The sequence below is a fragment of the Populus euphratica genome, unplaced genomic scaffold, assembly GCF_000495115.2.
Source record: "Populus euphratica unplaced genomic scaffold, PopEup_1.0 scaffold474.1, whole genome shotgun sequence".
Lineage (NCBI taxonomy): Eukaryota > Viridiplantae > Streptophyta > Magnoliopsida > Malpighiales > Salicaceae > Populus > Populus euphratica.
In genome coordinates this window covers 117,997-134,578 of record NW_011500351.1, presented here as the reverse complement: position 1 = coordinate 134,578, position 16,582 = coordinate 117,997, and the positions used below count along the sequence as shown (strand labels likewise).

Here is a 16,582-nt window from a genome sequence, read left to right as displayed (position 1 = left end):
TATTTTAGGGCTAAAACAACTTTACAATTTGACTTCAACTAGGGAAAACTAATTGAATGAATTTTATATATCACATACACCCTTCACTAATATAAAATAAGCTTTTTATATCACCCCTACTTATATAGTATCTTGTTGACATTGAAAGATATTGCATATATTGCCATAGTAACAATTTAAAAAGAAAACTAAACAAACTATTATAAAGTAAATATTTCATGTTTATATTTAATCAATTAATTTATTTTGAATCAAAAACAAAACTTCTTTAAAAAATCTAAGTTTAACAAAGAATGAAAAAAAAAGATTCGAAATAACCCGTGTAATTTTTAAGATTAGTGAAAAATCCTATATGAAGCAAAAAAAATAAAAAATAAAAAATGAAGCCCAATCTCCTATTAAATAAATGCTAAAAAATCACAAGTTAAAAAAAAAACAACCCAAGAAAATTTAGACAAATCTCCTAAACTTGATTTAATCTTCAAAACTTGCAATCCATGAAATTCTATATACAAACTCAATCAAGAAACTCAATTCTCATTAAATTTAATGTTGAAGGATAAAATTAAAAAAAAATCAATTTAAAAAACTTGCTTAGCAAAACTAGAAAAATCTCATAAATTTAAGTTAATCACTCAAACTTGCAACATTTAAAGTTCTAGACTCAGGTTCAATTAAGAACTTCAACTCTTATCAATTTAATGTTACAAGATGAAAATAAATAAAAAATATCAATTTAAAAAATTTGGTAAAGTAAAAGAAAATTGTAATAAAAATAATAATAGTCAAATCTAATAGGAAAAAAACTAAAGAATAATGAAATTGTAAAAAAATTTAATTTAAAAAATTATCTCAAATAAAATAATTAGCAATAAAAAAATGGGGATCAAATCTGATAAATAAAAATTTTTAATAAGGATGAAATTGAAAAGAATTTCAATTTTATAGATTATTTCAAATAAAAATAATAATTAAAATAAAAAGAATTAAATATAAAATAAATAAAATAAAAGTGCTGGTTTGAAAATTTAGAATGTCATGCTCGACAATTAAGGAAGAGAACAAAAAGAAACAAAAAAGAAGAGTGGCCCGTTGCCACTAAATTAGAGTTCTATTGATCATATGTGCTGATCAAGGATGGAGATGTGCTGATCAAGGATGGAGGGACAATTAAGACTTGAGATAATTCGAATGTCATTCAAAAAGCAACCATTTGGGAACTACACCCCCCTACATGCTGCTTAAAGAGTGCATGTGTGTCCAATACGTGCACCTAATTTTGTTTTTTAAATAATATTTTATATTTATTAAAATACTAATTTTTTTTATTCAACTTGATTATAATTAAAGAACCAAGATATAAATAAGAAAAAGTCCTTGGATGTCAATTCATTTTTTTTAGAGGTAATTTAATCATTTTACTATATTTAAAAATATTAAAAGATCATATATTTTTTTGTCAATCCAACAATTACCAGTGAGTCCAGATAAAAACACCGCATTACCTGTAATAAAAAGTTCAATCATTTTTCTTAGAAGAACAAATATCATTTTACTGTTTTAATCCAATACGTGTTTTTTTTTTTTTTTTATAAAAAAAATTGCATGGTGAATTCAAATAATCTGGGCCATGCTTATTATACCAAGAGATTAAGACTTCGGTTCATGCATAAAGAATAACCCAACTTTTGGATCTGATCTATGTTGGCCAGCCTGTTAACATAGTTTTTCTTTTATAATCATTCGTGCTTAAATTGATTTCAATGGCCACTTCATAAGCTCCAGATCTCCATAGTTAATGTTTTCCATATCAATTGTTGCCAAACTTTTTTTTTTTTTTGTAAATTACATTAAAAATAAGACAAGAGAGGATACACACACACTCGCACACAAATCATTTGATTAATAGCTTAATCCGCCTTCCAAGTTGGGAAAGAAAGCTCAATATTGGAGTGGAGAATTTTGCAGAGCAAGACACCGCCACCAAGAAAGGTTGAGTATGTTGTTTCATGATATATCTTTATTTATAAGACCAGGCCATGCTTCACCATTCACAGGACTAACCCAGGGTTTAGCCAGTTCCGCGCAAAAACTAGTGTTTTTTCTATTTTTTAATAAAAATTTAGATTGATCCAGGTGAATCCACTTATTACAGATACTTAAGGGAGTTCCATCCAAAAATAGAGAGATGGCAAGAGGAATAATAAATCAAATAATCAATACTACTAATAATAACATAATATGGATTCAAAAGGAACCTAGCTTAAGGTAGCTCTAACAAATTACTTTAATCACAAGCAATCACATACTCAAATGCCAAATCATTTCGTGGCCAAAATTGTACTTGATCAACTGCAAGCGAGTACAAAACCCATCACTAGAGAGGAGAGGAGGGGAGGGGGGGGGGGTCTGGCCTGCAAAGCAGATTCACGAAACCTATCACTTTCACTTCATATGTCTCTTGCATTGCATTTACTTGCAAACAAAGCAGTACGCTATAAGAGAGGCAGAGCAATTGAACAGGGGCCGGGGATCACTCTTTGTATAGGGTTTTTTACTTAGCTTGATTACATCACAAGAACCCACATGGTCTCCTCTTTTTCCCTTTCAAAAGACCAAGAATTTACAAAACTTGGCTCAAATTTAGGTTCCTTTTGATCTGGGTTTTCATTGGCTCCTTTGTTTTCTTCAACTTTCTGGTGTGTTAGTTTTCCTGGATAGTCAAAGAACCATCTTTTACCATTTTCTTGAGAAAGTTGAGGTTTTGCTTGGTTTCTGATCTAGAGTTTCTTTTGTTTGAACAAACGAAGAAGAATCAAGAAAAGATGCATGTGTGCAAGTTATGCAACAAGAGTTTCTTGACTGGGAATATGTTGGGTGGTCACATGAGGATTCATGGAACTAGAAAATCTATTGAAGGAAATGTCAAGTTCGAAAGCAGCAACGTGGGTCCTGATAGTTGTGGCCTAAGAGAACAGCCCAAGAAATCTTGCAAATCCTCAGACTTCAATCACGATGATAGTGTTTCAATGCAAGAAACAGTGAAATGTAGATTTTGTGGCAAAGAATTTGGTTCAGAAAAATCCCTTCATGGTCACATGAGGCATCACCCTGCTAAAGAAAGAAATGGAGTTTACTGCGAAGAATGTGGAAGAGGGTTTCTGTCGTTAAAATCTTTAAGTAATCACAAGAGACTGCATCGTGAGAATTTTAGGATCTCAAGTGAACCAAGGGCTAGTTCTAGGCCTAATCTGGTTTCTATGGCTTTATCTGCTACGGAGGATGTGAATCTTGTGAGAAGAAAGCGATCTAGTAGAATGAGGTACAAGATTACTCCTAATTCTTCTTTTTCTAGCTTGAATGAATCTTTTTCTGGTTTTGATATTGACCAAGAAGTTGAAGAGGCGGCTCTTACTTTGATTATGATGTCTAGGAGTGGATGTGTTGGGTTTGATTCATTGTGTCGAAATAAGCGAATTGAGAGAGATGAGGATTGCCATGTTTTTTATGGTAATGAACTAGTCAAGCCAAAGAAACCCAGAGAGGATAATTTAGACTCCTGTGATTTGGATTCTATGACTAGTATATATGGATGTAGTGGTGAAGGTGATACTGAGACGGGGCGTGATGAGGAAAATCAAGTTAGATCGAAAGTTCCGAGAGAGAGTATTTTCAAGTATATTGAATCCAAGAGCCCTCAATTGGATGATGAATCTGGAGTTGAATTTTGTGGAATTGATAAAGAGAAGGGAGATCATGACGAAATGCTTACCACTTGCACTGAAGCTGAATCAAGTCAGGATCTGATGAGTGAAGTTGGATTGGATTGTGCTGGTTTGGGATTTGAGAAATCTATTCCAAGTAATCAAGCAAGGTTTGATGCTTGTAATTCTGAAATGGGAAAGGAATCTCGGTATCAGATGGTAGTAACCACTTCAAGTTCTGATATCATGCAAGGTCCTAGCAAGAAAGGTGATTTCACGTGCAGAATCTGCAACAGGAAATTCAACACTCATCAGTCACTTGGGGGTCACCAAACATTCCATAGGAAGAGTCCCATAGAGGTGAAGGTTGATAGCTGCGAAAAGGATATCCAGACTAATTTTTCTGCTGAAACTGAGGCTACAGACAAACTTGAATGTATTCAGGAATTAGCAAAGCAGGAAAGTGATGATGTTATTGTAAAACATTGCGAGTCAAAGGAGGGTAAGGAGCACAAATGCTCAATCTGCTTTAAAGTTTTTCTATCTGGCCAAGCTTTGGGAGGTCACAAAAGGGCTCATTTTCTTAGAGCCAGAGAAGAACAGGATACTGCATGAAACAAGAGGTTTCCGGTATCTGTGATGCTCTCAATAGCAATGTCCCTTACACAGTTGCTGCAGAGGCCAGTAATGATGTCCGGTGTGAGTCATGGTGGCCTACAAATTCCCACAATCATGATCCGCTTGTGGCTCATATAGCCAACTAAGATGAGCATGAAGCTGGAATTTCCTTCTCAAGAGTTTCAGAATGTAGATACAGGATGGTGGGTTTCATTTCTGGTTCAAGGATAGTTCATACAGAGGTAGATTCTATTTGCTATTGTCGCTTGTAAGTCTCAACCACACTCATCTGGTTTGTTTCTTTGCCATACCATTTCATCTATGAACTGCAGAGGCTTCATTGTTGAGAATCTGAAGTTCACAGGCCAATTTACTATGAAATTTTGATACTGTAGTTGATCTTGTTCTGCTTCTTCTTCTTCTTTTTTTCTTTTTTTTTTTCTTTTTTGCGTTGTTGTTTTCTTTCCAGTATGTCAAATGGAACAGATGAACAAAAACATTATAGTTGATCTAGACTGAGTTGCCAATTTTTGTTTATCACATTCTTTTGTACCAAATATCGAACAGAAAACAATTATACAAGTATAAAATCTCAGTACTTTTGTGTATATGCAGTTTTCAAGATTGGTTGGGACTTATTAGCATGTGGGATTGAGAGAGATAAGAGCTTGGTGGCAAATCAAACAATTTATTATTTTGTACAGAATAAAAGGTAGTTGTTCAGTCACCTAACACATAAACATGACATATTATCTCAATCTGCAATTATTTACTCTTAGTTGTAATCTAAAAGACAACTCATGTTGCATCTTATATAATTTAGTGGTCGCTCTCAACATTTAAACATGCTTCTTCTTATAATCTTACGCTAGCAGAGCTAAGCTAGGCTAGGCTAAGAAGCCATTTGCTTGACCTTAAAGGCAAATAGTTCCTCCGCATATACTTTGTGCCAGTTGCATTGAGACACAGACTTAAAATGAAGCAGACAGCATAGGATCAAGCTGCTGCTAATCAGTTAGCTCATGTTGGCTATTTTCTTATTTGTTTTGGAAAGAGTTGAAGCGGGTTTGCAAACAAGGCAAACTCTTGAGGTCAAAGACTGTTGTATCCCTCCAGTGGACAAGAGCCGAGCTTGAAGACCAACAAGCTTCCAGTCTCTTTAGGCTCGAGGAAGAGGTTGCTTTCATGCAACTGAAACTTACCTTGGCGAAATACTTCACTAGTAGATGTAGTAGAGCAATGAAAGAGAAGCAGGCCCTATTGCTCCAGTGCACCTTTCTATTTATGTAAGAATTAGTGACAATTTGACAAGAAATCTAGGTTGGATAAAGAAGCAAGCTACTGAACTTCAGCAACTGAAATTTGTTAGGAAATTGCCATTAATATGGCAAGACCCCATTTCCACTTAGTGAAAGCTTAATTAGTACTACTATTAGTGCCATCATTCATGCCATGTCTCGTGGCTTTTGTTTCACCAATCATGCCATGATTTGTGGATCTTGTCTTACCATTTTAGCATATAAACACGGTATAATTTTGGAGAGCAAAGTGAGAGAGAGCAAAGCAGAGAAAGAGAAAGAGAGAAAGAGGGGCTGCTAAGGGCAAAAGTCCTATTGTAATGTGCAGCTGTGTGTGAGAGCAGTGAGAGTAGAGTTGAGTGAAGTGATCCTCCTCCTCCATGTATTTGTATTATATCTTTTATCTATCTCTGATAATATGGAACTCTCCCGTGGATGTAGATGATTTGCCAAACTACGTTAAATATTGTGTCAATGTGCTTAGCCTCTAATGGGCAAAGATCAGTACATCACCGGTCGGAATCCCCAACAATTGGTATCAGAGCACATGGTTTAAAATAGTGTTTGATTTTGCTCAAAAATAAAAGTTGTCAAAATTATGTTTTGACATACTGTTGTGTAAAGGAGAAAGAGACGATCACACTAGTGAAAACAACATCAAAATTGGATGTCGAACATGGCCATATGTGCCCCTATGCACCGACGAGGTTGCTGCCCATGTACGCCGAGGTGCCCCACGCATCTTCTTCGCATAGATGGGCTGACCTAACTTGAATACTAGATGACCCGACCCATGTGGCTGACCCAGATGATGATGATGTCATCATGACATTAGCATGTATAATTGGCATGCCATGTCAGCGCGTAGTTAGCTGACACATCAGTACGATGGGACCTACCTGCCATGTCATCAACCGTAAGCTGAGTTGAGCTGAGCTGAGTGGAGCCTAGTTGAGCTGCGAGCCGAGGGAAAGGATCTCGTGAAGCTGATCTTATATGCAACCGGATCTAAGATTGAATATGGGCTACTTATCAAGCCATAATTATTTTGATCAAATCTTAGCTATCTGAAATGTGATTTGGATGATTTCAGATTTGTTTCCAGCTAATTTGATCATTTTAGATGTAATGGTAGGTTTCGATTGTTGAGGTTTAAACCAAAAGTAGTGGTGGTGAATTATTAAAGAGAGATTGTCTGATCTGATGGTGATCATGGTGGTCGATAGAGATGATGAAGAAGAAATCACACATGTTTACCCAATTACATGTGCTGAGCTGCTAAGTGATGAAATTTTAATTACCTTGAGGGAAGGCAAAATTGGGACACTTTGGACACCTGATCATGTGGATGATTTAAGGTGGAGAGTGAAAATTGATGAAGACCAATCTTGACGAATCTAAGAACTAGTAGCCTTGCCAAATGTTGAGAAATTAGGTATGACACCAAAATACCCTAGATCACTTGCAAAAGAAAGCCGCAACAAAGCTAGCAAATGGTTGTATATATATAAAGACAGTATAATGAATAGATATGGCCTAAGAAGTTCTGTCTAGGAGATTGAGTTTTAAGCGAGACTGGTGTGACCCCTCCAATCTTTCTTGGGAACTTGCTTAGTTGAAGGATTATCTATGCGGTACTATTTTAATATATGTAACAGTTTGTAACGAAACTGTTGAAGAATAACAGGATGATGACACAAAGGAATAGTTGGGTTCTGTATGTTCAAGGATATGATGGAGTGATGATTTCTCCAAAGAAGTTAGATTCAGTGACTATGATTTCCCAAGAGAAGAATTAATGAAGACCTTGATAATGGAAGAGAAATACAGCAAGGGGATAAAGATTGACATCCTATTTTGACTTGAACAAATGTTGTGATAGGATGAGCTATTGTCAAACATAAACAAATAATAAGGAGAAATCTAGAGAACCAAAATTACACAAGAGTATACGGAGATTGTGCAAGAGTACTTATAAGATCCAATGACGTACTCTAATGAGACAATATATGTAAGGAGAATAAGAGTTCCCAGATGAAGCTTAGAGTAGAGATTATGTGAAAAATTGTATAACAGAAAGTCTCTTATGCTCTTGATAAAGACAACAGGCAAAAACCTTTCCAATACATGCAAGGATAGAAAGGGAGCTATTGTGGAAGCACCAAATTAAAGGGGTGCGACCGCCTATGATGAAAGGTAAAGACACTAAAAGAGAGTTAGTGTGGGTGGAGCTATCAAATAGAAAGACATAGAAGCTCCAAACATAGAAAATGAGATAAAAGATTGCGAAGAGTGCACCACAACTCTCTTTTTCTATATGATTAGTGGCAGTGATCTCTCCCAAGTCCATATGGTGGTAGAGAACCTTAGAACCTCTAGAGTCATCCCCGATGAAGGAGGATGAGACCGTTTCATGACGAGTAGAGACACCTCATACAAAAGGTGTGAGGGCCATGATATGAGTCCAAGATTAGACTGAGAAGGTGTAAGGGCTATGAGATGAGCCTAAGATCAGACTATAGCATGATGATGAGCAGAGAGACTTTATAAGAAGGTGTGAGGGCCGTGATAGGAGTCCTAGTTCATAATGCCCTAGAGCCGACGTGATGGTTGGATATGAGTGGACAGGTGTATAGCCAATGAAGTGACGATGATGAGTATAAAGATAAATGCATTATTGACTTTTATGGATATTGCACCCATACTAAAGATCGATGAGCTAGAAGACATTTGCCTTGAACAATAAGTAGATGACTTGTGGAGCATTAAGATGCTACTATTAGGAATGAACAGATGGCATGCATAGGTTCCTGGAATAAGTTGACTCTTGTCAAGGTGGTGAGTTCGGTAATGACATTATAATACTTAGAGTATGGAGACAGATATGGATCAACCATTAATAGGCTGCCCCATGGTTAAAGGTGGAGAGCTACCTGGACTCTTAAGACTAAAAGTGAGAGACTCACGGAGAAGTAATGCATGGATCATAGGGTGGAAGAGAGGACAGACGCAACTCTAGGATGAGTAGACTTTTAAAAAAGTGGTGAGCTCGTGATCATATTAAAATACTCAAATAATGACTGTTGTACTTGAGAATATCCGTTTGAAGAGGTGTTGTAAGCCTTGGTGTGAGGCTTAAAAAATCATTTTAGACCGAGTATGGTTGATATGCTTGAAGGGGAATATTGTGTCCCAGAGACAAGCATTAAAACTCTTCAAATGTGATGTAGGAGACCATTTGGTTGAAGTGATCCTTTGGTGTGAGCAAGGGCGTGCTTTGGTGACTTTGATGATTGAAAGGTTTAGCGAATACCTGTAAACTTTGTTGGAGACACTCTCGGAATGGTAAACTTGGAAGAGCTGCAGGATGCAAGCTTGTGCTGAAGAAACAAGAGGATAATTGCCTATACAAATAGAAAAAAAGGTGATTGTTAGAAAATTACCATTAATTTGGCCAAACCCCATTTCTACTTAGTGGAAGCTTAATTAGTGCCACCATTCATGCCATATCTCATGGCTTTTATCCCATCAATCATGGCATGATTTGTGGATCTTGTCTTACTATTCTAGCCTATAAAAGAGGCATAATTTTGGAGAGTAAAGTGAGAGAAAGCAAAGCAAAGAGAGAAGAAAAGAGAAAGATTGTGCTGAAGAAGCAATGGGACAATTACCTACACAAATGGAAAAGGAGGTGATTGTTAGGAAATTACCATTAATATGGCAAGACCCCACTTCCACTTAGTGGAAGCTTAATTAGTGCCACCATTCATACCATGTCTCAGGGCTTTTGTCTCACCAATCATGCCATGATTTGTGGATCTTGTCTTCTCATTCTAGCTTATAAAAGAAACATAATTTTGGAGAGCAAAGTGAGAGAAAGCAAAGCAAAGAGAGAAAAAGGGGTTGTCAATAGCAACAGTCTTGCTGCAATGTGCAACTATGTATGAGAGTAGTAGGAGTAGAGTTGAGTGAAGTGATTCTCCTCCTCCATATATTTATATTCTATCTTTTCTCTATCTCTAATAGTAAGAAACTTTCTCTTGAATGTAGGCAATTTACCGAATCACATTAAATATCGTGTTAGTATGCTTAGCCTTTAATGGGCAAAGATTAGTACATTACCGGTCTAAATCCCTAATAAAATTAAGAATTGGTATTGTTGAACCAGTCAATCAGTCATACTTATTTATGATAGCAATATTCCTTGGGATTTGTCTCATTTTAATTAAAAAATTTGTGTGTACATGAGACATATACGGTTATTATTGTTATTCATGTGTAAAATTATATATTAATTTATTTGGGACTCCATTTTATTTTTCTAAATGCTTTTATTTTAAATTTATAAAAAAAAATTTAAAATAATTCTTTTATCTGATCGAGAAGCTTACATGATTTATCACTAGTATAAATTTTATTATTTTATTTTATCCAAGATTTAGCTAATATTATTAAAAAATTTCACCTCTAATTATAAAAATTTCTCCCATTTTAATTTTAAGTTGGGAGACTTTTTTATTTAACATTGATTTACAATTTTGTGATTTTGAATTGAGGGTTTACATATGAAATTGTCAATGTCTTCATGCATGGAATAGAACAACCTACTTTGAAAAGTTTCTTTCTTTAAGGTTTTTTTAGTAAGCTTGTAAAGAATATCAAATAACATAGCCTATAGTAAAAGAAAAAAAATCTACAGAGAGAATTATTGAATTATGATTCAATAAAATATGAAGTCATGAAAGAAAAAAAATCTACAGAGAGAATTATGATTCAATAAAATATGAAGTCAATAATTGCCACTAAATAGCATATAAAACTGTTTTAAATAGGCAGCTAAACCAACCTAATTAATAAAACCTAAATTAATTTAATATCCCAAACGTAATTAGGAAAGGAATATCAAAATAACAAGTAAAATAAAGAAAATATCAACTGCCAGATATAATTTAGGCATTAAAACTAGACATTCCTCATCGGATTATGTGTTAATAGTATAATCCTCCATATCTTGCATACACAAATGGTTTTCTTATTGCCTCCTGTAGAAACAACGTTTGAATGATAATGTTAATTGTCAACCAGGTTAGTATTGAAGGGTTTGCTCCTATTTTACTGGAGATCCCTGTGGGGAAAAGTAGTGCAATTTTGCAATGTTTTTAGCCTAGAATTGTAACTCTCATGGAATCCTAGAAACAATCACCTTCCCACTCTTATTTTTCTCTTCTAGAAGTATAATTAATATACAATTTCGCAACCTAGTCCGGACATGTTAGTGTATATATATATATATATATGTGAATTTGATCCGATGCATTGTATCTGCAACATCGTTGTATACCAGTATCTAGAACAGAAATTGATGTGAGAGGGTAGATTTTCTAGAACTAGAATCAATTAAAAGCAAACAATATTGGAGGGAGGACATTCTCATTCCCCCCCACTAAATTTTAGGGAGACAAAAATTGTAGTTGAAAGACTTACGAAGCAAAAAAAATCAGTAAACAACAACATTTATATAATTGTTACAGATAAATCCAACCTGCAATCGTTTTTTAAAAGTTCATCACCATTTATATTACTCTCATAAAAATAAGGTTTCAACATGCTCTAGGCAAGTTAGACACAAGTATTACACAAAAATATGTCACCATCAACATTTTCTAACCATTATTAGAAACTGTACCCTCCACTGTAAATATTCTTTGAGTCCTGTCCAAAAGAACAAGTTGTTACTTGATTTTGCATGGATATCTTATTTCAGTTACTTGTATGAGTAATTTAACCTGGTGGATGATCATCTAAGTTCCACAAGCCACCCCATAGTCCATAATAATCCTCCACAACAAAGTCTGCCCAAGATGCGGCGTCTTCAGTCATCACAGGCGAGCATTGATCCTCCAAATTGTGGTACATGAAATACATTTCTTGTGCTTCATGCATCTTAAAATGATCAATGGTGTTGACCATTTTCATTTCACCAGCTTCAAGCTGCTGCTGCTGCTGCTGCACTTCCTGTTTTAGAATCAGAGCTTCTCGCTTTTCTTGTTTCTGAGAGGATTTATCTTTCTTCTTGAAATGGGTTCTCCAATAGTTTTTTATCTCATTATCTGTTCTGCCAGGCAAGTATCTAGCGATAGTTGACCACCTGGATATGTATGAACTATTAATAATAGTTTATAGAGAAATGAAAACAGACAGGAAAAAAAAAAAAAAAACGAAACCAAGACAGAAAGATTTTATAAAGGGAGGGATCAAATGCATTACTTGTTGCCCCAGAGAGCATGTAGTTCAATAATGATTCCTTCCTCTTGTGGTGTTATTTGGCCTCTCTTAAGTCCTGGCCTAAGGTAATTCACCCACCTCAGTCTGCAGCTCTTTCCACTCCTATTCAAGCCTGGTAAAACCAATAATAAGTTAAAAGTTAAGCACCAAAACAAGTAAACGTGCGTAGATTTATAATATCAAAAGCTGAAAGCATGATCAGTACCTACCAATGAATGATAAACTCTAAATTTTGCCTCTCCCACCCAAAAATTAAGAGTTTATGTATATAATTAATTTACTAATAGCTAGTAGCTTTCTTGTTTTTATCTCTCTCCCTTTAATTTGCTGTTATTACCTTTGCCAAACATCAAGCCTAGCTAGAAAGAGAGCTTACCTGAGCACCTAGAAACAGAACTCCACCTTCCCTCACCGTTCAGGCTCACATATTCACTAAGCAACTTATCCTCTTCAGGAGTCCAAGGACCCTTCCTCCACCCTTGCTCAGCAATTCCCCTACCCATCATTGCTACCATGTCGCTTTACTTTTGTCCAAAACTGTGTGTTGTCTGAAATTTGCATGACACGTGCACACAGTCTTCCCCTATATATATATACCTCCTCAATAAGTCATGCAGCTAGAATCCTCAATTTTATTTTACAAATTAAAATGATGATCTCATGAGCACTAATGTCTTCCTCCATTATTTTGGCTTCAGTTTCCTCAGTGCAATCATTCCTTCCCTCCTATAATCTGCATCCATGTGTTACTCTATGCTTACCCAGCTCACTATCTCTTAGCCATTCAGCAGTGTACAATTGTCTCTACTTAATCTTTGCTACCGTACTGTATATCATCAGCATAAATCCAAGCTAGAATGTTTGTTGTCTACCTATGATAATGAAATTATAGACAGCATAATCTTTATTTAGAGATAAAAGAAAGTTAGTGGGTTGCTGTTGTTTCCTCGAAAACAGCTTGTGCTCCAATGCCATTACACCATCTGTTGACATAAACTATCCTTAAATGCATGCTTTAGAAATTGTTTGATGTAAATGATTTGTATTTTAATAGCTGATGAAGGTTCTAGGATGCCAAATAAGGTAATGGGGTATTTAAATATGCCCTAAACAGTCGACTGAGATGAGTCACCTAAGCTACATCTGGCTTTTGTGATGACTATAACTAGCATTTTTAGAACGTTAGGGCATAAATTAAGTGGTTAGACTTAATTTTTTATGTGGTAAATGCCTATATATAGGCAATGATAGTTAGCAGAAATTATTTCATTAGTATAAAGGTATGAAAGATGCATTTACAGAGTGAGTTCAAGATATTGTTAAAGAACCCGAAGATCAAACTAAGTAAAGCATGATTTGAAAGCAACGTCTTCTCCTTATGGCCATCTCTAATTGTGTGTTAAGTATACCTCTAATTCTTTGAATTCAACCCAAACTCTCGAAGTACCTAATTTTCTTGGCACAACATCAGCCATCCATGTGTTTAGTGATAACTTGCAGACAGCCAAGTTTGAACTCCGAAAATTGCAAGTTAAAAATCCTTGACGACTATGTTTATCCTCTGACAAAACCTAGAAGATATCACGGAAAAGTTTCTAGAAAGATAGGTAGCTAGATAGTTACGATATAGTGGAGCCCCGTATAGAAACAAAAACGTAAAATTCCTGCTCTGCTAATTATGTAAGTACAAGTGCCTAGTGTTTCTGGCTGAAGCAAAGTTATATCGATAACTACAAGAGTTATTGAATGCACTATTATAAAATTGAAGAATACAAATAGAAACGTGATGATATTTTTTTGGTTGGTATTTTATAAGGATATTTACTGATTAAATTTTTTATTGTTAATTTTATTGATAAATATTGATGAAAATATATTTTTAGTATATATTGAGAGAATCGCAATAGAAATAAAAGAAAAAAAACCAAATAATATAATGACGTATAAGTTTTTATAAATATAATTACTGATGAAATTATAGTGGGATTCAAATAGTTAAACTATACAGTAACGTGACACTTATACCGATAGAATGCCAAATAGAGTCACCATTAAAATAATTCCATTGATAAATCTATCGGTAATATTTAATATTTAACTTGGCGCTCAACCCTCCTCTTCCCCTCTCCTATTTCAACTTCTTCCTTAAAATTTATCTGCAATAAAACAGTTTCACCCACTCCCTTACTTGATCTCAACACAAGTCAACTTCCTGTAACTTTTCCAGTCACAACAACACTCTATTTGTCAGCATTTGTGTTCGGATTGAAATTTTATTAAGGATTCTTCACCTTAAGTAAGCAAATTTACCTTTTTTTTTAATTCGAACAAAATTTTAAAATGTTAATTTTATTTTTTTTGCATATTTTTATAGCATATGTATTTTGTTTGGGTGTTTAATTACTTGTTTTATTATTATTTTTTCTCAAGCAAACTTGTTGTATAGATTTATGATTTATATATGTTATGGTTTGTTTTAGATTTTGTAAAATTATATTTATTTGTAAATTATTGAAACTTATATCAAATTATCGATTTAGGTATTCTGTGATGAAATAAATAATGACTTGTTTAATGGGTTCGTTTTATATTTTGTCAATTTCATTTCCCAGAAGTAATTTTCATAAATGTGTACAAATTTGTATCTACGTAGATAATTAATAATGAATTAAGAGAAGTATTAAATGGGTTGAATAATTTTGAGCTAAACCAATATTTTTGCAAGATTATTTAGTTTATATAGCTAATTAATATATGTTGTCATCATTATTTGATATAGGTTCAATAGAAGTGATGGATAATCGTTATATCAAGATTCACCCCAATAATTACAGAAGATGGATTATTGTAATGGGGTTTAGGGTTTTATTAATTACATAATATCTAATTCGAGAAATATTAATGAATACAGTATTAGGTGTCCATGTAAGATTTGTAAAAATAAAAAGCTTTTAAATACAGATGTTGTAACGATGCATTTTCTACAAAAAAAAAGTTCATAGAGGAATAACTATGTTAGTATGCACACAGAGAACCATTTGTTCCTCATGAGACTATGTTGAAAAGGATGGTTGAGTAAACTTCTAGTGCTAGCAATATGCATGGAGTTGTAGATGACAATAGTAATCCTTATAGGACTACGGTTATGGATGTAATGATAATGAATCAGGGTCATATCGGTCAATGTCCAATTGTAGATAAAGAATCTAATGTAGATACGATTAGGTTTTTTTAAATCTTTTGAAAAATTCTGATCAACCATTATAGGATGGTTACACAAATCACAGTTAATTACCGGTCATTGCACAGTGTTGGGAAATCTAGACCAGTGATGTATTGATAATTACTCATCGGAGGCTAAGCACACTAACACAATATTTAACGTGGTTCGACAAACCGCCTACATCCATGAAAGAGGTCTGTATTATTAGAGATAGAAAAAGGATGCAAAACAAATACATGGAGGAGAAGGATTACATCCACTCAAACTCAACTCCTAGCTCATACACATTACTGCACATTGTAGTAGGGCTGTTGCCCTTGACAGCCCCTTCTTCTCTCTTCTTCTCACATGTTGCTCTCTTACACTCTCATTTTGTTCTTGGTTCTCTTGGTGCCTATTTATAAGCAAGAATGGTGTTACTCCAACTCATCTTTATTAATAGTGGTCACCTAACCTTTGCCTATTTTATGACTTTTGGTTGCTGCACCAACCCTCTTTGACAATAGAAGCTAACTTCTTCAAGCAGATATGTATTTGCCACAATAATGACAATTCCCAACAATCACCCCCTTTGTCATTTATGTAGGCAATTGTTACCATTCCGAGAGCATCTTTGACCAAGTTTATAAACACTTATCAAACCTTTCAATCACCAGAGTCATCTTGCTTCATCAGCACAAGCTTGCATTCTGCAGCTTTTCCAAGCTTACCATTCCAAGAGCATCTTTGACCAAGTTTATAGACACTTATCAAACCTTTCAATCACCAGAGTTACCAAAGCACACCCTTGCCCACACCAAAGGATCACTTTAACCAAATGGTCTCCCACATCACATCTAAAGAGTGTTAACGCTTGTCTCTAGAACAACATTCCCCTTCGAGCATATCAACCATGCTCAGTCTGAAATGGTTTTTCAAGCCTCACACCAAGGCTTACAACACCCCCTCAAACAGAAATTTCTCTTTCCAAGTGTGACAGTCATTATCTAAGTATCTCAATATGATCACGAACTCACCACTTTTTCAAGAGTCTACTCATCCCAGAGTTGTGTCTGCCTTTTGTTCCACTTTAGGAACCATGTTTAACTTCTCCACGAGCTTTTGTTCCACCTTAGGAACCATGTTTAACTTCTCCACGAGTCTCTTGCTCTTAGTCCAAGAGTCCAGGTAGCTCTACACCTTTAACCATAAGGGTAACCATTAAAGGATAATCCATATATGTCTCCATACTATGAGTATTATAATGTTATTACCGAGCTCACCACCTTGACAAGAGTCAACTCATTCCAGGAACTTGTGCATGCCCTTTGCTCCTACACAGTAGTCGCGTCTTAATGCTTCACAAGTCACCAACTTATTGTCCAAGGCAAATGTCTTCTAACTCATTAATCTTTAGTATGAGGGTAATATCCATGAAAGACAATCCGGTATTTGTCTCCATACTCATCATAGCC

The 16,582-nt window shown here is 34.9% G+C and overlaps 2 protein-coding genes across 2 annotated transcripts; one reads left to right on the top strand and one right to left on the bottom strand.

The window, feature by feature from the left end:
* The first annotated feature begins 2,825 nt into the window (after positions 1 to 2,825).
* LOC105113944 (uncharacterized) lies at positions 2,826 to 4,319 on the top strand. The gene has a single exon (XM_011010316.1). The coding sequence runs from the start codon at positions 2,826 to 2,828 to the stop codon at positions 4,317 to 4,319; it is 1,494 nt and encodes a 497-aa protein (XP_011008618.1).
* A 6,871-nt stretch (positions 4,320 to 11,190) lies between these two features.
* Positions 11,191 to 12,440, bottom strand: LOC105113941 (transcription factor MYB48-like). Its single transcript, XM_011010311.1, has 3 exons — positions 12,282 to 12,440; positions 11,888 to 12,017; positions 11,191 to 11,768 (listed from the first exon to the last, which is right to left on the bottom strand). Exons 1-3 carry the CDS (start codon positions 12,418 to 12,420, stop codon positions 11,402 to 11,404), a joined length of 636 nt encoding a protein of 211 aa, XP_011008613.1. The 5' UTR covers positions 12,421 to 12,440; the 3' UTR covers positions 11,191 to 11,401.
* Positions 12,441 to 16,582: the final 4,142 nt, after the last annotated feature.